This window comes from Rhinolophus sinicus, chromosome 3 (assembly GCF_057876585.1).
Source record: "Rhinolophus sinicus isolate RSI-liver-muscle chromosome 3, RSI-T2T, whole genome shotgun sequence".
NCBI lineage: Eukaryota > Metazoa > Chordata > Mammalia > Chiroptera > Rhinolophidae > Rhinolophus > Rhinolophus sinicus.
In genome coordinates this window covers 166226100-166252654 of record NC_142503.1, presented here as the reverse complement: position 1 = coordinate 166252654, position 26555 = coordinate 166226100, and the positions used below count along the sequence as shown (strand labels likewise).

At 33.2% G+C, this 26555-nt stretch overlaps 1 protein-coding gene across 8 annotated transcripts in view; it reads right to left on the bottom strand.

Moving 5' to 3' along the window:
• Positions 1-26555, bottom strand: part of KIAA0586 (KIAA0586 ortholog) — a 99279-nt gene that overhangs the window by 48042 nt on the left and 24682 nt on the right. For 7 of the 8 annotated variants that reach the window (XM_088797352.1, XM_088797350.1, XM_088797355.1 and 4 more), the window contains exons 10-25: positions 26232-26355; positions 23328-23460; positions 22476-22693; positions 21973-22045; positions 19603-19830; positions 18524-18698; positions 17506-17700; positions 15793-15980; positions 13393-13503; positions 10333-10413; positions 9897-10090; positions 8435-8553; positions 5311-5510; positions 1956-2115; positions 1326-1545; positions 520-773 (exon numbers count right to left, since the gene is read on the bottom strand). In XM_088797352.1, coding sequence (XP_088653478.1) covers positions 520-773; positions 1326-1545; positions 1956-2115; positions 5311-5510; positions 8435-8553; positions 9897-10090; positions 10333-10413; positions 13393-13503; positions 15793-15980; positions 17506-17700; positions 18524-18698; positions 19603-19830; positions 21973-22045; positions 22476-22693; positions 23328-23460; positions 26232-26355 — 2673 coding nt within the window. The remainder of the gene's footprint in view (positions 1-519; positions 774-1325; positions 1546-1955; positions 2116-5310; positions 5511-8434; positions 8554-9896; positions 10091-10332; positions 10414-13392; positions 13504-15792; positions 15981-17505; positions 17701-18523; positions 18699-19602; positions 19831-21972; positions 22046-22475; positions 22694-23327; positions 23461-26231; positions 26356-26555) is intronic. The other variant, XM_088797353.1, reaches the window with a different exon arrangement.

Sequence of the window (26555 nt, the reverse complement as noted above, 5' to 3'; positions counted from 1 at the left end):
TACAGTTTGTGTTTTTAGGTCTCCTTTGTTAGGAGCATAGTTCTTAAACATTTATTCATATTGCTCCGATTACTCTTATGTTATTACCAGATGACAATAAATGCTGAGGAATTGTTTTTATTTAAATATATATATATATATATATATATATATATATATATATATATATATATATATGCACAGAAAAGAAAAGACTGGAAAGTAAAACCCCAAACTATTAAGAGTGATGTCAATTCTTGAGGGTGGGATCTCTAAGGGAGATTTTACTTTCTGAGGTTAAGGCCCAGAATAGTTAACTTGCAGGGTCCATATCTTTCTACTAGACCATGTTAAATCTTAAAACTTAAGTAAAAACACTTTTTTATTGTATGTTGAATAGTTATTACAATTAATTGGTGTTGTGATAAAGTAAAAACACTGTAAACACAAAAGTATTACTTAGGAATTATCAAGATCTAAGCATCCCTTAGAAATTATCAGAACCTAACGAGTGAAATCAATTGATACAAGTTAACTTACGTTTGGGAGCCACTTTCTGACCACAGTCAAATAAAATCTCTCCTTCAGAGATGGGTCTATCTAAAGTTTCAGTTTCAGTGACAGTAACGCTCAAGCTGCTCTCCATTGTTGAGGAATCAGAACTTGGCATCTGTATGGGGGAAGGCGTTTTGGTGCTAGCAGGAAGCGGCATCAAGGGAACTGGCTTTGGAGGTACAGGTTGAGCAGGGAAATCCATGCTCTCAGGTTCTTCATCCTTGGCCACAGACATTACACTAAGAAGAAAAAGACATATTTTAAACTTAATTAGGTCACTGAAGGCCTATATTAATTTTGATATTCAAAACAGACTCAAAGGTACTATGTCTCCTTCAGCAAAGTATTTCTATAATCTACACTACTATAATTAATAAAATTTATTTTCCCCAAATTGTCTGCATGACTTAATTATAGACCATTTTGAAAGTTCTACCATCCACAAATTAAATCTACATGGAGATACATGCTACTGTAAAAGTCCAGTGATCATGGTAAATGATTCACACTGGGAAGGAATCTTTTTCTATTTTATTAACAATATGATAGATGTCTTTATTTTAATCTGTTCCCAAGAAAATCTGTTTAAAGAAAAAAGAATTGAAGGTATAAATAAATGTGGTAAAACTTTAAAAACTTAAAATTTATGAAACTTCTCTCTACTAAATTATAAAGTAGCTTGTGATTTATAAAGCTTCAGATATCATTTCTGATGTTTTCAATGGGTCACATAAGTCAACTTCAGATGACATGTACAGTTACTATTATAAAAGTAAGTATGTTATCTTTACATAGCTCTGGGGTGAAGTTCTTCTTGAAGTGAGTTAGGATTCTCTTCTTCCAAAGGCAGGTCTCCATCACCCCATGGCTTGGGAAGCTCCTGGCTCGATATCTTCAATTTATCAATGGAAATCTCTGACAAAGTTGGGGTAAGAGCTGCTGCAGGTGGAGGTGTAGTAGCAGGGGTAACTGTTGGAGTATTAACTAGTGTGACAGTCGGCATGTCATTTCCTAAAGATTTTTTTTAAAAGAAAGAAAAGATAAAAGATAAAATAACTCCATAGGAAGGCAAGATACATTGTTTCAGAAATCCCACAACATTTTGGCATATAAATAATTAATAATGATGGCCACTAATGGAAAAATTCCCAAATTAATTTAGTAAACTATAAGAAAATAATCTTGGAAAGACATCACTTTTAACACCAAAATGAACTTAAAAAGTAGTCTAAGTGTCTATTAGATTATATATTTTTGAAAGAGGCAACAAATTCCTTAGTTTGCATGTAGGAAAAAAAAACCTAGTAAGCAACAGGCAGATATATGTATACTAATCTATAAAACATTTTATAATAGAACCCATGACATTTTATTTAATAGTTGCTAAAATTAAAACGGGGTTATAGAAATAAGGTGTCTACCTTTTTCAGCAAATATTTCCTTCACAGGAAAAGCTACATTACGATCTGAATCACAGGAAGAAGAATCTGGAGTTTTGATCAACACCAGCTCCTTCGGAGGCGATGAAGGTGAGCGAGGAGGAGTCGGCTGTGGAGTAGCCACTGGGGTACACACTCTTGCCTAAAATAAATGAACAAAAATAGGTAAATGGTGCTTATCATCACCCAAATAAATGTAATTTGAAACAATAAAGTGAGTTCATTCACAGATTAAACCGAATTTAAATGGAGGGGGAAGAAATGAAGCCCTTGAACTTCTAAACTATTAGTTTCAAGACTAGCCTGTAGAAAGTCTAGGACAACTGAAAGAATTCTGCTTCTGAAATAGGCCCCAAAGAAATCTAAGGCTGCCTGTTTTAACATGGAGAAGATTAAACAGACACAGATGAAGTTCAAACCCAAACGTAATCTGGGTAACAGAAAGGAAGCATTTTAATTAATAGATAAAATACCAAAAATCAGCCTTTTAGCACAAAAGAACAGAGCTTGTAAAAAGCAATGGAAGGATAAGAAGAAGTAGGGGGTGATAAAATAAAGACAACATGGAGATAGAAAGTACTGGGAAAGAAAACAGTAAACACTTTAAAATCAATGTGTTAAGTCATTGTAATCATTCAAATGATTCAAAATTTAAAAGGTACAAAAGGATGATGGTGAAAATTAGGTCTCCTTTCTTACCCATGTCCTATCTACCTAGTTCCCTTCCCCAGCGTTATCAAATACAATATTATCTTGATTTAAGTCATTTATATGTGTAGATTATGTGTGGAATATAGTTCCATAAAGGGCTAATACATATTGCCAGATTTCCCTTTATAGGGTTGTATTATTTTATACTAACACCAGAAGGGATGAGAATTCCCATTTCCCCAAGGGCTGCTGAACAATGGCGTTATCAAACTTACAAAGTGCTACCAGTCCCATAAGTAAAAATGGGATTTATTTCAGTGATTTTTTTCTTATTATTAGGGAGATTGACTATCTCTTTATATGTATATATACATTTGTATTTCTTTTTTTGTGTGTGACCTGTCTGGATATGTCTTTTTCCCATCTTTCAAATACATTATTTGTCCTTTTCTTTGCATTTAAACATCTTTATATAATAGGGTGATTAGCCTTTATTCTGTATTATGAATTGCAAATTGATACACAATTTTAAAATCATGAAGATTACTAGAAATTCTATAGCATTGCTTAATACTTAGCATATTTTTAGCCTTGATTTTTAAATGAAAGAAATACACTGTATTTTTTTTCCTTGATTGCATCATAAGAGCGCTGTTTTCAAATACACTACTGCTTACTGACTCATCATCATGAGAGGATTTGAAGGTATCCTACTAGTATTGGTAATGGATAATGATGACTAACTTATTAGTTACTGAATATTTATCAAGTTCCAGGCACTAGGTTAAGCTCTTTTTATATATTATCTCATTGGATGTTTCACAAAATCTTATATGATGGCGAAGAATATACAGTATCATAAAGATGTCAATTCTCCCCAAACTAAACCAATCAAAATTGGATTAATTCCCATGAAAATCCCAAACAAACCTTTTATGGAACTTGAAAACTAATTTTAAAGGACATTTGCAAGATCATAAGGCCAAGGAAAGATATGACGATTCTGAAGATGAGAAACAATATGGCAGTGGGGGAGAGGAGCTTGCCCTCCTAGGTATTCAGTAAGCAGATTTTGGTAAAGCCAAGTTCATTTAAACTCTAAATATTTTTTCTCTATTATACAGATGAGACTAAACTAACAGAGCTGAGGTTCAAATTTAGATCTTCCGAAGTCCATGCTCTTAAGAATTATATATACTGCCTATTTATACTGAGTTTTCTACATTCAATTACCCTCATGTTAGTATAGGCAGTATATGGGCAGAAAACAAATTAATCAGCATACAGAAATCAATAACCCTGACAACATCTGCAGTGCATGAGTTACCAATGACCTAATAAAGGGTAGACCAAAACTACGTACTAAATCTCTGCACACTAATCACATTACACCAATTACATTACATATTTGAATTTAATGGAGATTGCTGTAATTTTATATTTATGCCTCAAGTGAGTCAGTTTAATGTTTCACCTATATAAAATGATGTCTCGATGATCTACAGGATCAGAAGTGACTACGAATTTTTAAGCAGATAGTAAAGTACATTTTGATTTTATATAATTTCATGTTACCATTGTGAGGGTTCAGAACAAGTCACCCCAAGATGTGCTTCTATAGCATGCAGATCACTTTGAGCTAAAGGCAACTTTAGCTGCAGGCTCAAGAGAAACTTCTGTCCCTCCCCTAACTACCTAGAAGAACTTGAATTGGGGCCTTGCCCATAAGATTGTCAGAGGTAACCTACCTATGTGGCAGGGCAAACTACTGATCACTGAACAAGTGCCCTTCCTGTAATGACCTGAAGCCCCAAGCTGCATTTCCTTTGCTCTGAATGTCTTATATAACCATTTTCCCTCACTGTCTCTGAACCTCTCATACATTTGGGGTTTCTGACTCTCTCATGTATGCGGAGTTCCCATACACATGTATGTTTAAATTGGTTCTTTTCTCATTAATCTGTTTCATGTCTATTTGAATATTAGACCGTCCAAAAGAACCTTGAGAGTAGAGGACAGTTTTTTCCTGCCCCACGTTAGTAGATTAGAAACTCTATTTAACAGTAAGGATTATTACACAAACAACAAAAGTGCCTAAAATTATTTTCTTTTAAAGACTAGAGATAATCAGTTTACATAATAACCAAAAGCAACGTGTGGTCATTAGCTTTATCTTGAATTTTTTTGGGGAAAAAAGCTATAAAGGATATTTTTGAAATAATTGGGAAAATTCAAATGTGGACTCTATATAACGTAGTATTAACATATCAATGTTAAACTGTGGGGTTATAATAATGGTATTTTGGTTATCTAGGAAAGTATATTGTTGTTAGGAGATATTGCTGATCGTTTTAGAAGTAAAGTGTCATGACAATCTATAATTTTCAAATGATTTTTAAAGAAATATAATAACATATAAAGATAGATAAAGTGTGTTAAAATATTATCAATTGGTAAATATAGGTAAAGGGTATATGTTCATTGTCTCACACTTTCAACTTTTCTATGGATATAAAAGTTCTTAAAATGAAATGCTGAGGAAAATGTTACTATAATCATAACCACAAAGAATCACAAACTATGACCTTATGATACCCAACATAAAATCTGCCCATTTTACTGTTCTTTAATAAATGCATCAAAAGTTCCCCAGGAGCCCAAATTATGAAAGGAGAGTCACACCTACCGGCAAGTACATTTTGCTTGTTGAAACATCCCCAGAAACACTTGTAGCAACAGGACCTTGCTTCTTTGCTTCTTTGTCACCCAGCATGACAGCAATGGTCTCAGCAAGAGCTTCATTCACAAAATGCCTAATAACATCTGAATTCACAGGAACTCCAGCATCAACAAAAAGCTGGAGGGCACCATTGCTCGTTCCTTCCACTACAAAATGAAAGAACTTCAGAATAAGTGTGTACGAAACATGCTTGACGTCAAACCTTAATTCTTAAAATTTTAGAGATGAGAACATATGTATATAGGGGGTGGGAGGAGGAATAAAAATGAAAATACAAAATCTACTTAGTATGAAAGAGAATAAAATGGTAATTTACATAATGAACAACCTCTCTAAACAAACAAAAAAGAGAAGGAAAACGTACAGATGAAAATTTATTTATCTGGCCTCTTCGCTACCACAGAACTTAAGGAATTACATCCACACTAAATGTTCTATCTGAAAACAATCCACATTTCTGAGAACTGGCAACAGGAAACCCTGTGATAGATGTTGGCCAAAACACACGGATGGCGGGGGCACTTTAGAGAAATGGTAACTGCTTTACAAATATGAAGACAAACCCTCCTTCCTTACTAACATTACAGGTTAATCCTCTTCAAATGTTTATAATAGTTTAGGTACTCAATATCAGAAGCTCTATAGGTATATTAATTTTCCAAATAGGGTATACATTTTACATGTATGAATGTACATAAAATTCAGTAAAACTTCCTTAACAGACTTTACTAGACTTAAAGTGGCTGTATTTCTAAAGCTTTGTGTGGAAAACATGAAAACAATGACCTATACAACTTGATGGAGATGTGACTGCGCCAAAGAGTATGCCTTACGTAGTACAACTATGGCAGCAATATGCAGGATTCCCTAACACGTGGGTATACAAGATATGGCTTGGGATCACTTGTTGAGGAATAAGTAGAAGTAATTTACTCTGGAGTTACAACAGCAAAGATTATCACAATCCCAAATTTATATTCGACATTATATGTCACTATGTCTCCTTTTTCGTTCCCATAATTCATTGTTTGGGCATGACCAAAAATCAGAACATCTCTGTCCAAAAGCCCCAAAGCCTCCTCCTATCCATACATAGGCAAAACAAAAGTAAATGCACATGCTTTTAAACAGAATAGGAGCTAAATACCCAATTTGGAAATTTTAAGATTTTCATCCAGAAAAAAATCAATGTCTTCATATCTTTGTTGGTCATTTTTTTCTTTCCTTCAGAAAATGAGATGATGAAAGAAAACATGGTATAGCAGTGGAGGAGACATTTGAGTTATACTAAATAGGAAGAATTAATCAAGTGCAACAATAAATTGTATGGAGCTAGGATGTAGGCTGTGACTAGGTGGTGACTGAAGAAAACCAAAGAAAAGAAAATAGAATAAACAGTAACTCCAAGGTTTTGGAGATTGAGTGCTTGAAAAATTGTGATATTATTAACAGAAATAGAAACAAAGGAAGAGCAGGTCTGGTTAGAAAAATGAGATACATTTTGGACATGCCAAGTTTGGGATGCCAGTGGAACATCAAGTAGGAATATTCATCAACAGACAGAACTGCAAGTTGACAGCCTCAATGTGTGGCTTTGGGGTCATCAACTGACATAGGGTAAGTAACGGCAGGAAGGGACTGGAAAACAGAAAAGAAAGAGGGCAGAGCACAGAAACTTGGGGAAAGTTTTATTCAAATAGCAGAAAGAAAAGATGATAAAATGGCAACTGGACTTGGAGCTGAGCTGCGCCCTCCACAACTAGACTGAAGGACAACGACTTGGAGCTGATGGGCCCTGGAGAAACAGACTGTTCCCCAATATTCCCCAATTAAAAAAAAAAAAAAAATGAAACAAAACACAGTGAGATATCACAACACATTTACAGAATGACAGAATAATAAAAAACACTGACAACACCAGGCGTTGGTGAGGACGTGGAACAACTGGATCTCTCATACACTGTTGGTTGGAATGCAAAATAGAATAGCCATGTTGGAAAAGTTTAACAGTTTCTTGTAAAGTTAAACATCTACTCACTATATGACCAAGAAAAATTAAAAGATGTGTCTAAGAGATTTGTTTGCAGATATTCATATCACAGCTTTATTTATAATAGCCCAAAACTAAAAGACTATAAATGTCCGTTAACTACTAAGTGGATTAACAAATTATATCCATACAGTGTAATATTACTACATGCAACAAGGTGATTGTCAAAGCATTATGCTAAATAAGACAGACGCAAAAGATTATGTACTGTATGATTACAAATATATATGTAGGATCCTAGAAAAGGCAAAAATACAGTGATAGAAAGCAGATCAGTGGCTGTTAGGCCTGGTGGGCATGGGAGGGGGTTAAGAATTGACTGCGGTGGCATGAGGGAACAATTTTTTTGGATGATGGAAATATTTTTCAATATCATGATCATGTGGCTGGTGTACAGCTATGTTTATTTATCAAAACACTTCAAACTTTATAATTAGCATTGGTGATTTTATGGCAAGTAAATTATAACTCAAAAACGCTGATGGAGAAGGAGGGGGAAGAAGAAAAGGGGGGGAGGGGAAGAAAAAGGAAGGAGGTTGAGAAGAGAGAAGAGGAGGAAGAAAAAGAAGAGGAGAAGAAGAGAATGATGTGGACTCCATAAAGAAAGAGGCTTGTTTATCCATTCAGTGAATACTTATACTTTCATTAGGTGTAAATCAAGGGCTAGGCCCTAAAGGAGAAACATCCTTAATCTTGAGTAATTTATTGTGTCGTGAGTGAAAGAGGTATGTAAACGAATCATAATACAATATGATAGTTATCATAACAAAGATATATACAAAGTACTATGGGAAATAATAGAGAGATTTGGGGTGGGAGGGATGGAGGTTGAATGCTGCAGTGTGAGATAAGAGGGTGATGGAGAACTGGCCTCCACTACAGAGAAGAACTGGGAAGTGATGTTGGAAGTCAGAGCTTATCTTTTGTCAGCCCAGGACTTTGTGATCTCTAGAATATATAAATCCACAATGACCTGAAAATTTTGTCTTTTAACAACAAAAAAGTCAGAGATTCACTTACCAACGTCAGAAGTCAATGGTTCACTTGCCTCACTGGCTGAGACACTGACATTAGCTATGGCCCGTTGTTGGATTGGAAAGAGCCCAGAGATAATTCTTGACATTATTTCTTGTTCTACCCTAGGGGATAAAAGTTAAGGATTCCTAAATTTGATTGAAATGTATAAAATGTTAGCAATACCACCCTAAAAAATAACCACTATCCATGGTCACAAACATTTAAATATGAACGCAGTCATTCTGAAAACTGAATTTTCAAAGAAGAAAATGAAACAGGTCTTCATGTGGGAGATAGTTCATCACATAAAATCAAAATCTTTCAGGTTAGTCTAATGAAAACATTAACAGACTTCCTACACTCATAATCAGGTGTAGGTCAATGATTATCCAGCATATCACACACCTAAAAGGTTGGGTTCCCTACTCTGAAAGCACACATACAAAACCACGTAAGAGCAGAGCTAGAAGAGAAGTCCCGCTGCCCTCCCTTCAAAGAATAAATACATAGACTAAAATACAGGTACGTAGTTTTCCTCTTACAAAAGAAAGACAATTTATTTCCAAAGTCATTTTTAGGAAGGAGAATGGGAAGGAGAAAGGGACAGATAAGGGAAACACAATAGGAGATTGCTTCTGTGCATTAGAGCAGCTAATAGATTGATTAAAAATTATTATACAAGTAACAGATGTTCATTATAGAAAAATCAGAAAATACATAAAAGTTGTAAAAATAGATAAGGTTCACTCATAACCCCAGACTCAGGGATAAACACAGTTAACAATCTGGCATATGTTGTTCCTTTTTTTTTTTTCTATGCACATTTACTTTTCTTGAAGAGTTCTCATAAGCCATGGTTAAATCATTAGTATTCTGCTTCGTTTATACACCAGGATTATTAATATCTTTCAACATCATTAAATATTCTTCTAAACCTGATCTTGATAACTGTGTTAATATTCAGTTTAGTTTATTCCATAATTTCCTTAAGGCTTCTCACAGGTAAAAATAGGGATAAAAATAGAGTTCATAAGTTTATATAAATAAATAAATAAATTTTTAAGTTTATATAAGTAACAAACAGAACAGTGGCTTGTTTGTAATAAGCTCCCTATATACTAAGTAATCTATGACCTAGTAGAAGAACTGTAATTATTTCCTTAGGATAAATCTCCAGAAGTGAATCACTGGATTAAAGAACATGTACATTTGTAACGCTTTTGGTACTTAACAATAGGCTCTTTTGCCATAATAAACAGTGTAAGTACAAATATTCAAGGACAGAAACAATACCTCCAACAATTAGTTAAACCCTCAGCATTACATCAAGCAGTTTCCAGTGACTGTAGCAAAGGGAAAAATTTTAAAAAATAGAAGGCAACAAGGATGATTTTCAACCAAAATTTAATACTTTCGATTTAAATTTGCTATGATTCTGTTAATAACAACACCACTGTAAACTCACCACTGAATTAAGCTATTTTCCAATGTTTCTTTTCTCTGAATTACTTTATCCAGAATATCAGCAGTGGGCTGAAAAGTAGAAGCAACTGGCGGAAACGGAGGGCCATTATACTTCGTAGAAATAACTTTAGCACTTCTGTTAAACTCCAGAATTGGTTCAGAGTATTCTGGAATTTCATCACATTTTTCCTCTTCCTGGTAATAATAAAAATAAAACTATTATGTTCATGTATCTGTTCAACATTTACTGAGTGACAAGTATAGGCAGGGAACTTAGGTAGATGGATTAACCAACACTTCCAAATTAATCAACAGCATTTCAAACAGGTTGTATTATATTATTTATAATGTATATATAAATACACAAACACACTATATGTACATTTGTCTATCGCATGGAAAAATACTGGGAGAAAATGGTTTCTAAGTTTTGTTACCTGTATGACATCAATTACTTCATCAAAGTTAGTTCCTGGAAACTTCACCTCTTCTTCATCTACCTTCGCAAATTCTGGAGTCTAAGAAAGCATTTTCAGAAAGTTTTTATTGTGCTTAATGTCTTTTTAATTTGTACATAATTTATCATATTTCCACCCATAGCATAAGCTTGTAATTACATGACTCTATTTTTTAATTTCAATATCCTATTCAGAATTGATTTCATTAGTAAATGAAATCCAAGATAGTCCCCAAAGCCATTAGGTTCTCATTTCAATAGCTGTAAAAGATCAGATATAAGTTCTTCTGTCAAGGACTCCACCAACAATGCAATTTAAGTCAATTGATCAATTGATACTCTGTGATTTCTCTCCTAGAGTTAAGATAAAGTGATCATACAAAATGGAGACAAAGAATCTACCAGACTCAAGAGTTCAAAACACTGGTATAAGGATGCTCAATGATCTCAGTGAGAACTTCAGCAATGAGATAGGAAACATAAAAATGGAGCTAGAAAACACAATAAAGAACAAGTCAAAAATGAAGAACACAATAACTAAAATAAAGAATACATTAGAGGGAATCCATGGTAGATTAGATGAAGCAGAGGTCTGAATCAGAAGATAAGGTAACAGAAAGCACCCAATGAGAACAGCAAAAAGAAAAAGAATCCAAAACAATGAGGCTAGTTTAAGGGGCTTCTGGGACAACATCAAGCATACCACATTCACATCATAGGGGTACCAAAAGAAGAAGAGAGAGAGCAAGGAATTGAAAACCTATTTGAAGAAATAGTGATGGAAAATTTCCTTAACCTGGTGAAGGAAACAGACATACAAGCCCAGGAAGCGCAGAGAGTCCCAAACAAGATGAACCCAAAGAGGCCCACACCAAGACACAGCATAATTAAAACGCCAAAGCTTAAAGACGAAGAGAAAATCTTAAAAGCAGTAAGAGAAAAGCAGTTAGTTACCTACAAGGGAGCTCCCATAAGACTTTCAGCTGATTTCTCAACAGAAACTTTATAACCATTAAGGGACTGGCACGAAATACTAAACGTGATCAAAAGCAGGACCTATAACCGAGATTGGCAAGGCTATCATTTAGAATCGAAGGAGAAATAAAGAGTTTCCCAGACAAGAAAAAGCTAAAGGAGTTCATCACTACCACACCAGTATTACAAGAAATGTTAAAAAGGACTTCTTTAAGAAGAAGAAAAAAAAGATAAAAAATATGAATAAAATGGCAATAACTACATATCTATCAACAATTACTTTAAATGTAAATGGATTAAATGCTCCAATCAAAATATAGGGTGGCTCAATGGATAAGAAAACAAGACCCCTACATGTACTGCTTACAAGACACTCACCTCAGATCGAAAGACACACACAGACTGAAAGGAAAGAAATGGAAAAAGACATTTCATGAAAATGGAAACAAACAAAAAGCTAAGGGAGGCAGCAATACTTATACAAGACAAAACAGATTTTCAAAACAAAGACTATCACAAAAAACAAAGAAGGATCCAGTAATCCCAATTCTGGGTATTTATCTGAAGAAACCCAAAACACTACTTTGAAGAGATATGTGCATCCATATGTTCACTGCAGCATTGTTTACAATGGCCAAGATATGGAGGCAACCTGGGTGTCCATCAATGGAAGAATGGATAAAGAAAAAGTGGTACATATGTATACAATGGAATATTACTCAGCCATAAAAAAGAATGAAATGCTATCTGCCAACAACATGGATGACTTAGAGGGTATTGTGCTGAGAGGAGTCAGACAGAGAAAGACAAATGCCATGATTTTACTTATATGTGGAATCTAAAGAACAAAATAAACTAATAAAACAGAAACAAACATAGATACAGAGAACATTTTAATGGTTGCCAAGTGGGAGAAGGATTGAGGAGGTAGGTGAAAAAGGTGAAGTGATTAAGAAGTACAACTTGGTAGTTACAAAATAGTCATGGGGATGTAAAGTAGAGCACAGGGAATACAGTCAATAATATTGTAAGAACTATGTATGGTACCAAGTGGGTACTAGATTTATCAGGGTGATCACTTCGTAAGTTATATAAATATCTAATCACTATGTTGTACACCTGAAACTAATATAATATTGTATGTCAACTGTAATTGAAAAATACAAAAACATTAAAAAGATAACGTGTTTATATCTGTAGTTATGTTAAGTACAGAAATACACAAACTCACAAAAAGACAGATACAGAATCTGTAATTCTGAAAGGTAAACAGAATAGTTATTTTTACAGATTATTCTCTAGACCTCAATAGACATAATGTAGACACCAAAAACCACCACAACCTCTTCCTGAGAGCAGAATGATAAACCGGCCAAAATTATTATTTGTAATCATATGTTTTCATAAACTTCTGTTGAATAAAATTAGTGAAAAATTAAACTAGGCACAAATGCATTTTGGATCAGTTCTATTTTACTATTTCAGACTGTGAAAAATTCTTGGTGTTCTCCCTCTCCTTAAAACTGTATTCTTGATGACCAAATTTGCTTTCAATAAATGAAACCTGGGAAAAGTTACAGTGCTATGTTGCTTTGTAGTAAAGTTATAACTTTGTTACTCAATAGGAAATAAATACTGGGAAGAAATGCACATTTTTGCATTATGTCAATAGTATAATGACAAAGTAACATCTCAAAACATGAACTCCAATCGTCACTATAAAATACACATTCAGAAATATTATATTTAATTCCCATTTAAATCAAGGTTCTTTTCCAAAGAGACAGAAATTCTTTCTTCACATATGAGAGTCTTACAACTTAAGAGACCAAAAAGTTACACTAAGGATTATCACTTTCAGAATGTTTAAAATATGTAATGATCTTAAACAAAGTATCTTTTTCAAGTTCATAAGCAACTCCAGATTCATTTTGAATCTTTTCCTTAAAACCTAAATTATTATAATGGATTATAACTATAATGGAAGACTTTGCATGGGATAACATTAGTTAGAATTAATAGTCAGACATTACTCAAAACTATATGATAAATTTCTAAATAATACCTGTATCCAGGTGTTGACAGGAGGAAGAAATGATTCTTTGGGACTAGGCAGGGATGAACTGACATCAGCACTACCATTTGAAATGCTGTCAATATCTACACTGGGTAATACCTAAAACAGAACACAAAATCCAGCTTTCTGTTCATCATTTTGACTCAACTATTCATCAAACTATGTATCAACAACATATATCTAACTTTTTATTGCAAAGTTAATGGATAACAAATTTTTTTAATAATGAAAGAATATTTTATAAAACTTGGAAAATGGGGAACACACAAAATCCTACTATTTTGAGATAACTTCATATTCACTATTCCCTTTACTTTTTTACTATCCACTTATGCACAGCTAAAATATAAAATAGTTTCATTCCTGATTTTTCATTGTAATTAGGTCATCATGCTTCCATGTAGACTTCATAATTATATTTTAAATGAATTTATAATATTTTAACAAATATACATGCCTTAATTCTTTAATCATTTTTCTGTTGGTAAACATTTAGGACATTCCTAGTATTTCCATAATACATATATGCCGTGTTTCCCCCAAAATACGACCTAACCAGACAATCAGCTCTAATGTGTCTTTTGGAGCAAAAATTAATATAAGACCCAGTATTATATTATATTATACTATACTTTATTATTATAGGATATTATAAAGACCTGGTCTTATAGTATAGTAAAATAAGACCGGGTCTTATATTAATTTTTGCTCCAAAAGACATATTAGAGCTGATTATCTGGCTAGGTCGTATTTTTGGGGAAACACGTGGTATATCCTATATATATATATATATCACTACAAAAAAACTTCTTCCCATGTATAGGGTTGGTTTCCCTAAACTTTAAATTATTTCATTATACTAGATAGATATTAGATTAACTTCTTGAGCCACAGGGCTTGAATATTGAAGATTCTTGGTAATTATCGCCAAAATGAAATCCAAATGATCTCTATCTACATCATCAAAAGTGTAATCAATTATAAGTTTTACCCAACCTTCACCGAAATTAGACAATATAATTGTTTCATCAGTAACAGTTTTTAAATGGAGGTATATTATTTTAATTTGTAGTACCTTGGTAACTAGCAAGATTTAAATTATTCAGTTTGCTTGTTTGTAAACTGTATTCCCTCCTCTGTAGAGGCATGTTCTTTGAATACTTCTGGATTTGCATCTATGTTTTCTTATTAATTTATGAAGGTTTTTATATTTAAAAATTAATCCTTTTTACCATATTCCTTTCATATGTGCTCACTATGTGTTGTTTTCCTTTTTATCAAGGAATTTTTACGTATTTGTTTTAGATTTTATAGATTCAAATCTATTTTTCTATCATATCTAAGTTTTCTCCTCTCATATTCAGACGCAGTTTCAGCTTTAATAAAGATTCCATGCAATTATCTTCTAATTCTTCGATATTTTTCCATTTTGTAGTTACACATTAGCTTATTGCCTACTTGGAACTCGTTTGCTGTACAGTAGTAGGAGTTTCAGAGTCTAAAACTGATCTGTTTTTCATATTGCTAATCAATTATAACATACATTATTCCATTTACAAGAATCCTATTTCCCACTGATTTATCTATCACATATTACATTCTGTTTTAAATAATCAACACAATTTCTGAAATATTTTTTTATATAGGATCAGTACCAAAACACTTTCTTTTCTAAACTCTATTTCTTCAAATATCAAAATGATCTTCAAGTCAGGTTTTTTTAAAAAGGTCATAGTTGTTTTTTTATAAATTGCAATTTCACTTAAATTACACATTAACTTACGAAGAATTGACTACTTGAATATTTAATCTTCACATATAAGTCCTTTCTCCATTCCAGTCTTCCTATATATGTTTGTATAAAGACTAAAGTATTAATTATACAAGTCACACACATTGTCTTTTTTAGTTATACTGTTCAATTGTTCCCTCTGGAATATAATTGAGTCACCTGGATATGAGTCTCTGGCTTAGAAAAGGTGGCTAACTCATACAACAGATACATCACATTAATACCATAGTTTTTTGTTTTGTTTTGTTTTTCATTTGGTAACTGTTTTTTCCAGGACCCCTCAGCTCCAAGTTGTTGTTCTTCAATCTAGTTGTGGAGGGCACAACTCAGTTCCAAGTCCAGTTGCCATTTTCAATCTAGTTGCAGAGGGCACAGCCCATCATCCCATGCGGGAATTGAACTGGTGACCTCATTATTAAGAGCACGTGCTCTAACCAATTCAGCCATCCGGCTGCCCAATACCATAGTTTTAAAGAACGAAAAACCCATAATGAAAACAAAGTTTTCATGAAGCAATTTAACAACCGATTTCAAGTACTAAAATTAAGCCAAAGATTTTATTCCTAAAAAATTTCTGTTCATGCACCCTGGCATACCTGTACAGTAAGCTGAGGAGGGTCTTTTTTTTCTGACTTCATTTCTACCACTGCTATGTTAGGTTTCTTTACTTCAGTTCCTGTTTTTCGAGTTGATGGAGGAATAGAAGTAGTCACTGTTACAGGGTGTGGCTTGTTTACAATTACTCCGGCAGGTGGCATGGAATCACTATTGCTTTGGGTTTGTCCTAAAAAGTTTGGAGGAGAAAATGAGTCAACCTTTCCAGAAATAAAGGGAAAAATCTAATACACGACCTAGATCTTTACGGCTGAATTGTCATCTAAGAGGAAAATACTATCTGCAATCACCATTCCTTCTATCATCACCATTGTCAACATACCATGTCATCCTCTCAGCAATGACTGATTTATTTGGCACTCATATGTACTACACACTTCACATACACTATCTAATTTAATCCTTAAAATAATCCTATGAGGTATATTATCCACATTTTACAGTTGGGGAAACAGGTTTAGAAACACATAATTTGCCAAGGCTAAAATGTATTGTATTATATTGTATTGTTTTTATTTTCAAATCTTCATAGAGCAACAATGAACAGAAATGAAACCAACAACAAAATATTGTTCGACTACCAAAAAAACAGCAGGTAGGGCAACTATTTGTTAACTATCATAGCTGTCAAAAACTTGTTAGTTTTCACTTCAAAAGCTCAACTTGTTTCCTGTATTTCCAAGTAAAGAGGGACAATACAGTGCACTCATTAAAAGCACAGACTCTATATAAAGCGAGGCGGCCTGGTTTTGAATCTTGGCTCCACTCTAAGTATGTAGCCTTTGGCAAATTACTTAACTCCTCTGTGTCTTGGTTTATTCATCTATAAAATTGGTATATTACCATGTGTTTTATAAGGTTGATTAAATAAATTAATATCTGTAAGGTGCTTAGATCTGTACCTGGCACACAGTAAGGACTTTATAAGTATTAGCTATTATATTAGTGGAAAGCATGTTTGAACAGACATTAGCTACCAAACTGACATGCCATTAACCCATAATATAAAAAATTAAAACAAATATAAAATATATTTAATATAATTTATTATTTATTATATAATATAATTTAATATATTTAATATAAAAATAAAAAATAAAAATAAAAATTCTCTCATGTTGAAAAATATTAGTATTTAAATTAGTCATCCAAGTTAAGGGAAAATAGCAATGGCACTAAAAGAAAAAAATAGCTAACTAGATTTGAAGAGCTAGTGAAAGCAAAAACGATTTAAACAATTTTTACAATGATGAGCTTGAGAGACCCCAAATAAGTAAATAACCAACTCTTGGCTTAAAATACACAACCACACAATATTTGCTTATCACAGCAAATAGTTCAAAAGTACATAAAAGGTACTTTTAAGTACTTCCCCTAAGACAGGAGGATATTACACGCATCAAAATTCTTGAATTCTTTAATTTAATGAATATCTGTGACACGTCTAAACATTTTAAAAATTTCATTTCATCTACAGCAATGTATTTTATAATACCAAACGGATGTTTCCTATGAGTGAAACTATAGCAGAAACCCATCATGTCAAAGAGTGTTATTACCCATTCTGAAGCCCTATCCACCAAGATAAACAATAAAGGAAAAGGTAGGTGACGATTGTGTCAGCACCATTCTGTAAGTTCTGCTACTGCTAATGAGAATTTTAAATTTACCCTCTATATTGTGTTGGATCTTACCTAAAAGAATTGCCATCGGAATCAGATGACCTTCCAGTGTACCTGAAAGAGTAGGCATTTCTCTGCTTGGGCTGAACAAATACTGCTGATCACCAGGAGGCAGCGTAGTAACAGAATGTTTCAGTTTAGAATCTATCTTCTTAGGTTTTGTTACATAAAAATCAGTTTGTGTTCTTATTGACTTCACTTTAGTGCCTGTAATAACCATCGGATATTTTTAAATATTGTTTGAATATCTATTATCCAGACATCTAGAAATACACAACTCTTCTTCACAGAAAGATCTCCTTCTATATAATAAAGTTACAGTGCCCCCAAATAGAAGTAACAAAGAAACCAGGGGTTGGCAAACTTTTTCTTACATAGCTAGTTAGTAAATATTTTAGTCTCGCGGGCCATGTGGCCTCCATTGCAACATCTCAATTCTGCCATTGTAACATGAAAGCAGTCGTAGACAATACATAAATAAATGAGGGTAGCTATGTTCCAATAAAACTTTCCAACAGTTATATTTAAAAATACTAGTGATGTGGTAGCTGTGAGTCAAAACACACAGTGATAAGTGAAGATACTTTCAGTTGTGTACAAAAGTATCATAAAAATTTTTCACTTTTGCTACCTATGGCTCTTTGAGAACAAACATAAGCACTTTTATAATAATACACAGCATATGGCTGACCTTTTTGTTCATAAAGAATAAGATGGACCAATGTCTTCAAGAAAATGTCTACTTTCCCTAGATTATGGTTTAAATTGTTCAAGACTCATCATCTCATAAATGCAAATTTTACCACGCTTTATCTATTAGATACCATCTAATCCTATTTTTTCCCCATTTAGTCCTACCTTGTGCCTTGAGTCAGGTCTATTTTTTTCTACTCTTTTAGAAGGAATTTTTTTCCATCCCTAACCTTATATAATTTCATCTGTATTTATAATAAAAGCAAAAATTAAACTTTATATATTTAACTCATGCCGTAAAATATGAGGTTTACCACAAAAAAATGAGGTTACTTACCTTTAACTCGTTCTATTACTTTTGGTCTCTGTGGTTTGGACTTAGGAGATGGGGAATTAAATCTGAGATACGGTCCTTTTTTAAGAGTGCTACGATGGCCCTGATAAACTGGTTTTCCATAAATTTGTAACATACAATTTTCATCTTGTGTCACCGTTGTTGCTTTCAAAAAATCCTAAGAACACAAAGTTATTCAACTCACCAGCAATAATCATTAAACACTTATCTCATTTTTCTAAAGCTTCCTTTGCCCGTTTAAGTACTATAATAAGAATGATCAGGTCAGAAAAGTCCTCTATTTTCAATGGCTTTTAAATTCTGGATATAGTTTTCAAGCTATAGTTTGAAAGTTTTATAGTTTTCAAAAGCATGAAAATTAAATATAAAAATCATCCACCCAAGAAACATGAAGATTCTTACACTACTAAGAATAGTTTCAGTGCCAAAAGTAAGGTTTAGATACATTTTATATATTACATTCAAGTACAATAACCATAAATGAAGCTTTTAAATGCTTTTCTACATTCCTGATGCCACCACTTCAATCATAATCTAAATGCCACAGAAAAGTAGCATTTATTGAATATCTACTAAGCGCTAAGCATTGAATTAGGTGCTTTATTAACCTGACCCAAAATCCATGTTTAGTAGTAAGAAAGTTACAGCCTAGTTAGAGCAGCCAAAACATTCCCTCCGTAGCATCTAGTACCATACCTCATAATCACTAGGCACTAAACAAATAATATATTACATACATATACACTACAAAGATGAAATACAATTTTGAGTACCATGAACTACTAATTTTTAGACTAGATGACCTCTAGATATACCTGCTTTAACTAAAATACTGCGATTCTACGTGTGAGATCTCAGAAGGAAGGAATTATGTATTTTGTGCAGTGCTTTCCACATTATGGATATCCAAAACACTAAAAATCAATAATTTAAAGATAGTTTATATTTGTATAGTCTTTCCTATTTTTAACATTTTCATATTCACTTCATTATTTATATCATAAAGGAAATAATCAGTAACAATGTAACATTTATGCCACAAAAGCAGAGTAGGATCTTACTTCTTTTGTCTCTTTCTGTAAGCTTGAAGCAGGCATGCTCCTCACAGGTAGATTTCTAAAATACTCCTCTTTTTGTTTTTGAGAATGCTTTTTTGGAATTACAGAATTATTTACTGTTTTGTCTTGCTTATTGGTTTTAATATCTTTCCTCAAATTGTAAGTTTTCTTGGTCCTTTGATTCTTCTGATCAAATCTCTTTTGTTCATAATCATTCCTTGCCAGTTCATCCTTAACATAACCAAAAGAAAAATTACTTAAAATCTATTCAAGTAGTAATTCTTCCGCATCAAAAGTATTAGAATTTATTTTCTTCTGTAATAGAAATATAGTTTAGCATTTTTAAATGCTTTATAAATGATATTGGCTTACATATGAATAAAAATTCTCTAGAAGAAAAAAAAACTAAACAGACTGGTTTCTTATGGAGTAGGACAAAGGAGAAATAGTAGATGATGCTCAGAGGTAGGAGGGCAACTTTTCATTATAGACCTTTTTACACTTTTTGATGTTTGAACCATACGATTGTAGAAACTATTCAAAAATTTAATTTAAAAAAGTTTCCAAAAGAGTAAACAACTTTGTAATAAAACTCTGAAATATATATTTATAAATTAAAGTTGCTTCAAGGTTTAAACAAATATATTTTGTATGGAATCCACAGTAATAGAGTGACATACAAGGTGTGATCAAACAATATGGTGAATGTGTAAATAAAAAAAATGTGTCACAGTAAAAGACACATTGCCATTAATTCCCCTCAAAATACTCCCCCTTGCTTCAAACACATGTATCCCATAGTTCTTGCCACTGTCTGAAGCAGTTCTGGAGGGCCTCTTTTGTGAGTGTCTTTAGTTGCTCTGTCGTGGCTGCCTCAATGTCCTGAACCATTTTGACTTTGGGGAAGAGCCAGAAGTCGCACAGTGCTAGATTCGGTGAATAAGGTGGATGAGGACACACCGTAATGTTTTTATTTGACAGAAACTGCCATTCCAGAAGCGATGTGTGACACGGAGCCCTTCTGTTGTGATCAATAAATATGGGGAATGCTGCTGCCGAGTGCCATCCAACTGGAAGGCAAGGATCTTCAATATGGGAAGCAGCATGTTGAACCTTAGTAACACTGTGTGACAAGTTTCAATTTGTTCAGTGCAGTCGGGTATGAGCTCCAGTTGAGAGAAGGTGTGTTTTAAAGTAACGTAAATAATCCTCCATCATGACAACGCTCCGTGTCACACATCACTTCTAGTATACAGTAATTTCTGTCAAATAAAAACATTATGGTGTGTCCTCATCCACCTTATTCACTGGATCTGGCACCCTGCGACTTCTGGCTCTTCTGAAAAGTCAAAATGATTCAGGACATCGAGGCAACCACAACAGCGCAACCAAAGACACTCATGAAAGAGGACTTCCAGAACTGCTTCAGAAAGTGGCAAGAACGATGGGATAAGCGTGTTCAAAGAGAGGGGGAGTATTTCGAGGGGGATTAACGACCATGTGTCTTACTGTAATAATTTTTTTTTATAATTTAAACATTCACCATAGTTTTTTATCACACCTCATATATTGCTAAGTCTCTGCAGAGCCAGAGCTGATCTCCAAGTCTTCTGCTTTTTTCTGGTGCATGATATAGTAACTAATGTAAATTCTTCACAACCACATTAGAAATATATATTCTTAAACAACAAAGTGTAAAAATATATTTCACTGTTTACTGCTGTGAAAATGGAATGGACACTTCATCTTTCTACCACTGTAAGCATATACACACATCTTACAGTCAGGGAAAAAAACACTTTGCACCTCAAGATAAAAATAATCGTGCTACCCTGTCTACTTCTGTTGCCTCAAATATATAAAATTTTAAGAATTGCCTTTAAATTATTGACACCCTAATAGAAATAACTCTCCTAAATTTTTGCATTGCTAATGTCTGAAGATACACCTGGATGTGACCTCTGTAACCTCAGTAACCTTAGAAATCTTGTGGGGTATTTTCCCTTTAAATAACTTTGGTATAAAATTTACTTTCGTAAGCCAGTGCTTCTAAATCGGCCATCTTAAAACATTTTGTAAGTTTGTAATACTGCTTTCTTTTCTCAATGCTTTTTAAAAATTTTCTTTCAAACACTCAGTTTTTTAGTTATTGTCCAACAATTTGCCAGATAAGAGGCGTAATATAGTTTATGAGACAAAGCATTTATTAAGTGAAATGAAATTTATTACTAAGTAAATATAGTGACAGAGTGAAATTAAGAATTATAAGTGGACTTATACAAAGAATATTATGAGAATAAGTATAATACTTATAAATTGGAAACAATGTTATCTCCTGAGAATTCATTTAATTCTATTTTTTCCAATATCTACCTGAATTTCTGCAGAAATAGTTTTAATCCACTCATCTACTGTCTTTCTGATCCGAATCTTCTCTGACATCTCTCTACAAAAGAGAAAAAAAAAAGTTTTCTTAAATTAGCATTTAACATCTTGAGAACAGGACCAGGATCAGATCTCTTATCCAGTTTTGAATCTACTGTGTAGCCAAATACACTTCATCTGAAAAGGAAAAAACCAATGTTATTAATTTTCATCAACTGTTTGAAGGGTATCTGAAAAACACATGTAGATCCCAGAATATAAATACAAAAGAGAGAAACATAAAAGGAAAATTCACATCTGTAAAAGTAATAGCAACATGTGTAGGTCCAACTTTCAACTTTATAGTAAGTCCACATCATCAAAGACAATAAAAAACCTTTTCTAAACATTAAAATACACTAGGCAAAATGAATGGCATAGAAAAAATATTAAGAAAGCCTGTAAAACTGGTAGTTTCATAAATAACCTTGGGATACCAACATCCTTCTCACCTGTTGGAAGACAGAGCATTGATAAACGAATACATGGCAGCTCCATCCTTAGCACGAATAATAGCTTCAAGGTTTTCTTCAAGTACTTTTTTATTGTTTTGTACTCCTCTCAAAATCTTCTCAGCATCTTTCAATATGGATCTCGTACTGGTTGTTTGAAGCTTAATGGAATTCTGTGAAAGATCAGCAAGCCTCGACATGATCAGAGATTCTTTTGGCTTAAAAGAAAAAAAGTCAGAAATGTTACCATGTAAAGCTCTCATTATTATTTTAATCCAAAGAAGAGCTATTATATATAGTTGGTGCCATACACTATGCCAATATATTGTAAGGACTCAATTTGTCAAATAAAAGAGCTATAGAAGAATGCTTGGAAATTAAGGTTTCTTTCTATTTAGAAGTATTAATGTGAATGGTAAGTGAAATAGGGCTGGGAAGTCCACAGCGGTGATAGGCAGACCAGTGGCCAATAAAAGCTATACCTGGTAAAGAAAGCTAAAACAAAATAAGAAAAGGTTGGCTCTAGGTAGGCATGGCAAACATTGTAAACTCGATAAAGAAGAGCCATCTGCAGTTCCCTCTCCCCCTTCCTTTCTCTCCAACAGAAGCTGAAAAACTAGAAAGGACATATAGCTCAGTCCTAGCCAAGGAGGAGGAAGTAGAAATCACTTGGTAAATGCTTCTGGAAAAGTTTTGTAAAGAGAACAGACTGGGTTCACATGGTTTTTGGTTTGTTTGTTTTTTCAGTGCTTTGTCTTCACCTTTCTTCTTGCTTTCTGTCTTGATAACTTTTTTATTTCTTCAAAATTTTTTCCTTTACTAATCAATTTCAATATCGTGTTCCCTCTTTACCTGGAGTACGCCATTTGTTTCTTTTTTCTTTTGGCCAAGATCATGAAGAACATCATCAGACTTCTGCACAGTCACTTTAGCTGTTCCTGGTTCATCACAGGAAGGAAATTTTTGAGAGAACAGAGTATCAATGCTGTAAAAGATTAAAAAATAAAGTTTCCTAAATTGTCATAAGTTCAGAAAACATTTGATTACACAAATCTTTGATACATTCTTAGTTATGTGAATTCTAAATAGTGTCCTATTAAAAGTGTACAATGAAATTAATCAATTATATGATTAAACATATGTAACACAGAAAATCATAGGAGACAAAACTGCTCAGACCAGATAGGTTTAGGCATAACAGGAAGAGATGAGCAAGGTTTTACTCTGAAGAAGCTAACGTGAAGAAACACTTCCAAAATGGTTGAGTAAGAACCTCTAAAAATCCACTCCTGCAGAAGAACAAAGAAAACACTAACAAAAGTAGTCAAAAACTGCTTTTGAAGAACTCTGAAAATTAAACAGAGGCTTATAAACCTGAGGAACATTAATCAAGAAAACTCTCAGTAAGAACTGACTCAGTAAGAACTGACCTTGGGGCTCTGTGCAAGTAGAAAGTTAAGGCTAAGAGAGATTTATAAACTGCCGGAGCACTGAAAGTGTGCTCCAAAACACACACACCCACACCCCCCCCCCCCACACACACACACAGCCATTTGGCAAAGAGAGAGAGACTTAATCGTTCAAGGTAGTTAAGGAAATCACTTTCGACTCAGCAGACTCAGCTAACCAAATAAAGACTTGCTGCACATGACAAAGAATAGAGACTTTACAGAATTAGTCCAGGAAAGAGTATCAAGAACAACAACAAACCCTGTAGGGTAGAGGAAGAAGCATCTGATTTCCAGAGTTGCCACTTTATATTATTTTAAATGTCCAATTTTCAACAAAAAGTTGTAAGACACACAGAGAACAGGAAAGTATAGCTCAGACACAGGCAGAAGCATAACCAACAGGAACAGTCCCTGAGGAACCCCTAATGTTGGACTTATTAGACAATTGCTAAACGAAGCTATGCTCAAAAAATCAAAGGAAAGTATAAGAATGAAGTCTCATCAAATCGAGAATAGCAATCAAAATAGAAACTTTTTTTTTTTTTTTTGAAAAGGATCCAATACAAATTCTGGAGTTGAAAAATACAATAACTGAAATGTAAAATTCACTGGAGGTTAAAGGTTAAACAGAATATTGGAGTTGGCAGAAGAAAAAAAATCAGTGAACTTAATTAAGATGGGTTAACTGAGATTCTCCAGTCTGTGGAACTGAGAGAAAAGAGAATGAAAAAAATTAAGACACCTGTGGGCCATCATCAAGCATACCAACATACAACATAGTCCTAGGAGAGAAGAAAAAGGTCATGTGCACTATTTAATTATATAAGGAAATAACAACCAAAAACTTCCCAAATTTAGTGAATATTAATCCACTCATCCAAGAAGCTCAACAGATTCCAAGTGGGATAAATTCAGAGATCCATACTTAGACACGTCATAGTCAAACTGTCAAATCCCTAAGACAAAGGGAAAATCTTGAAGGCAAGGAGAGAAAAATGACTCATCATATACAAAGATTCCTCTAAAAGAGTAACATTTTACTTCTCAGAAACCAGGAGTCCAGAAGGCAGTGAGAGGACATATTCAAAGTGCTGAAAGAAAAAGAATATCAACAAAAATTCTATATCCAGCAAAACTCTCCTTCAAAAGTAAAAAATAAAGACATCCCCAGATAAACTGAGAGACTTCATCACTACAGAAAATACTAAAGGGAGGTTTTTTTATAAAAGGACACTTAGACACTAACTCAAATCCATGTGAAGAAATAAAGAGTACTGGGTAAAGGTTAACTATATAGGTAAAGACAGCATAAGCTTTATTTTTGTTTATAAACTTTTTCTTCTCTCTGATTTAAAAGACAACTCATAAAGCAATAATTATCAAGCTGTAGAGATGGGGTTATAATGTATAAATATGTAATTTGTACAATAGCAGAAAGATAGGGGGTGGGAATAAACCCATATTTGAGCAAAGTTTTTGAATCCTATTAAAATTACATTGGTATTAATCCTAACTAGATTGTTTTCAATTAAAATTTAATTGTAATCTCTGGGACATCACTAAAAAAAATAACTCAAAAAATATAGCAGAAGAAACAAAGGAATTAAAATGTTATACTAGAAAAATACCTATTTAATACAAAAGAAGGCATTATGGAGGAAAAGTATAGAAAAAAAGACCTAAGATATACAGAAAACAGCAACACAACACACATAGACTTTATCAGAGTTACATTAAATGTTAATGGACTAAAATGTACAATGTCTCCACATGAAGTTACTCAAAATGTGGCTAATTTAGTTTTTATTACTGTAGTTTTAATGACATTCAAAATAAATAAAATTATCTTTGACTAGGTTTACTTAATTTTTTAAAAACTTTTTATTATGTAAAATTTCGAACATACACAAAAGCAGAAAGTTATAATGACCTCCATATATATCCTACTCCATATTTAATTACAGTAATCATTAACTCATGGCTGTCCTCATTTTATTTATCCTTCAACCCAGTTACCCCTACCCTGCATTGTATTATTTTTGAAGCAAATCCCAGATACCATTTCATCAGAAATGAATACTCTGCATTTATTAGGAACTAATCAATCTGCATTTTAAGAAAATGAGATATATTCATTTTACATTTATATTAAAGGGGGAAGATATATTAGCAGAAGAAAATAGTAACTAAATCTAAGATGATTTTCAAAAGCAATGTTATAAATTTATTAAATTCCTAAAGAAATTTTATAAATATGAACACGGCTTTTTTCAATCTATCTTTTATTCAAATCTCTTGATTTTACCTCTCTCTCCTCTCAGGATTCCATTCTATTTTTGACCTAATTAGTGAGGTTTTGTCTGAAGATTCACTTATTCTTGTCAAAGAATCTTGGTTATTCAAAATTTGTTCCAATAGTCTTACATTCCCTAGAATAAAAGAAATATAGTATCATTTTTCAAGTACCAATTCATTTTTCTCTTATATAACATCTCACGTATAGTTGTACTAGTTTCTTATGATGATAATCTATTCAATTCACTCTGCAATGCAGGCTATAAGTACACTCATCAAATAAAACTAAATATTTATAACTCATGAAAACTATATCAGTAAAAGTTTAGGCCTA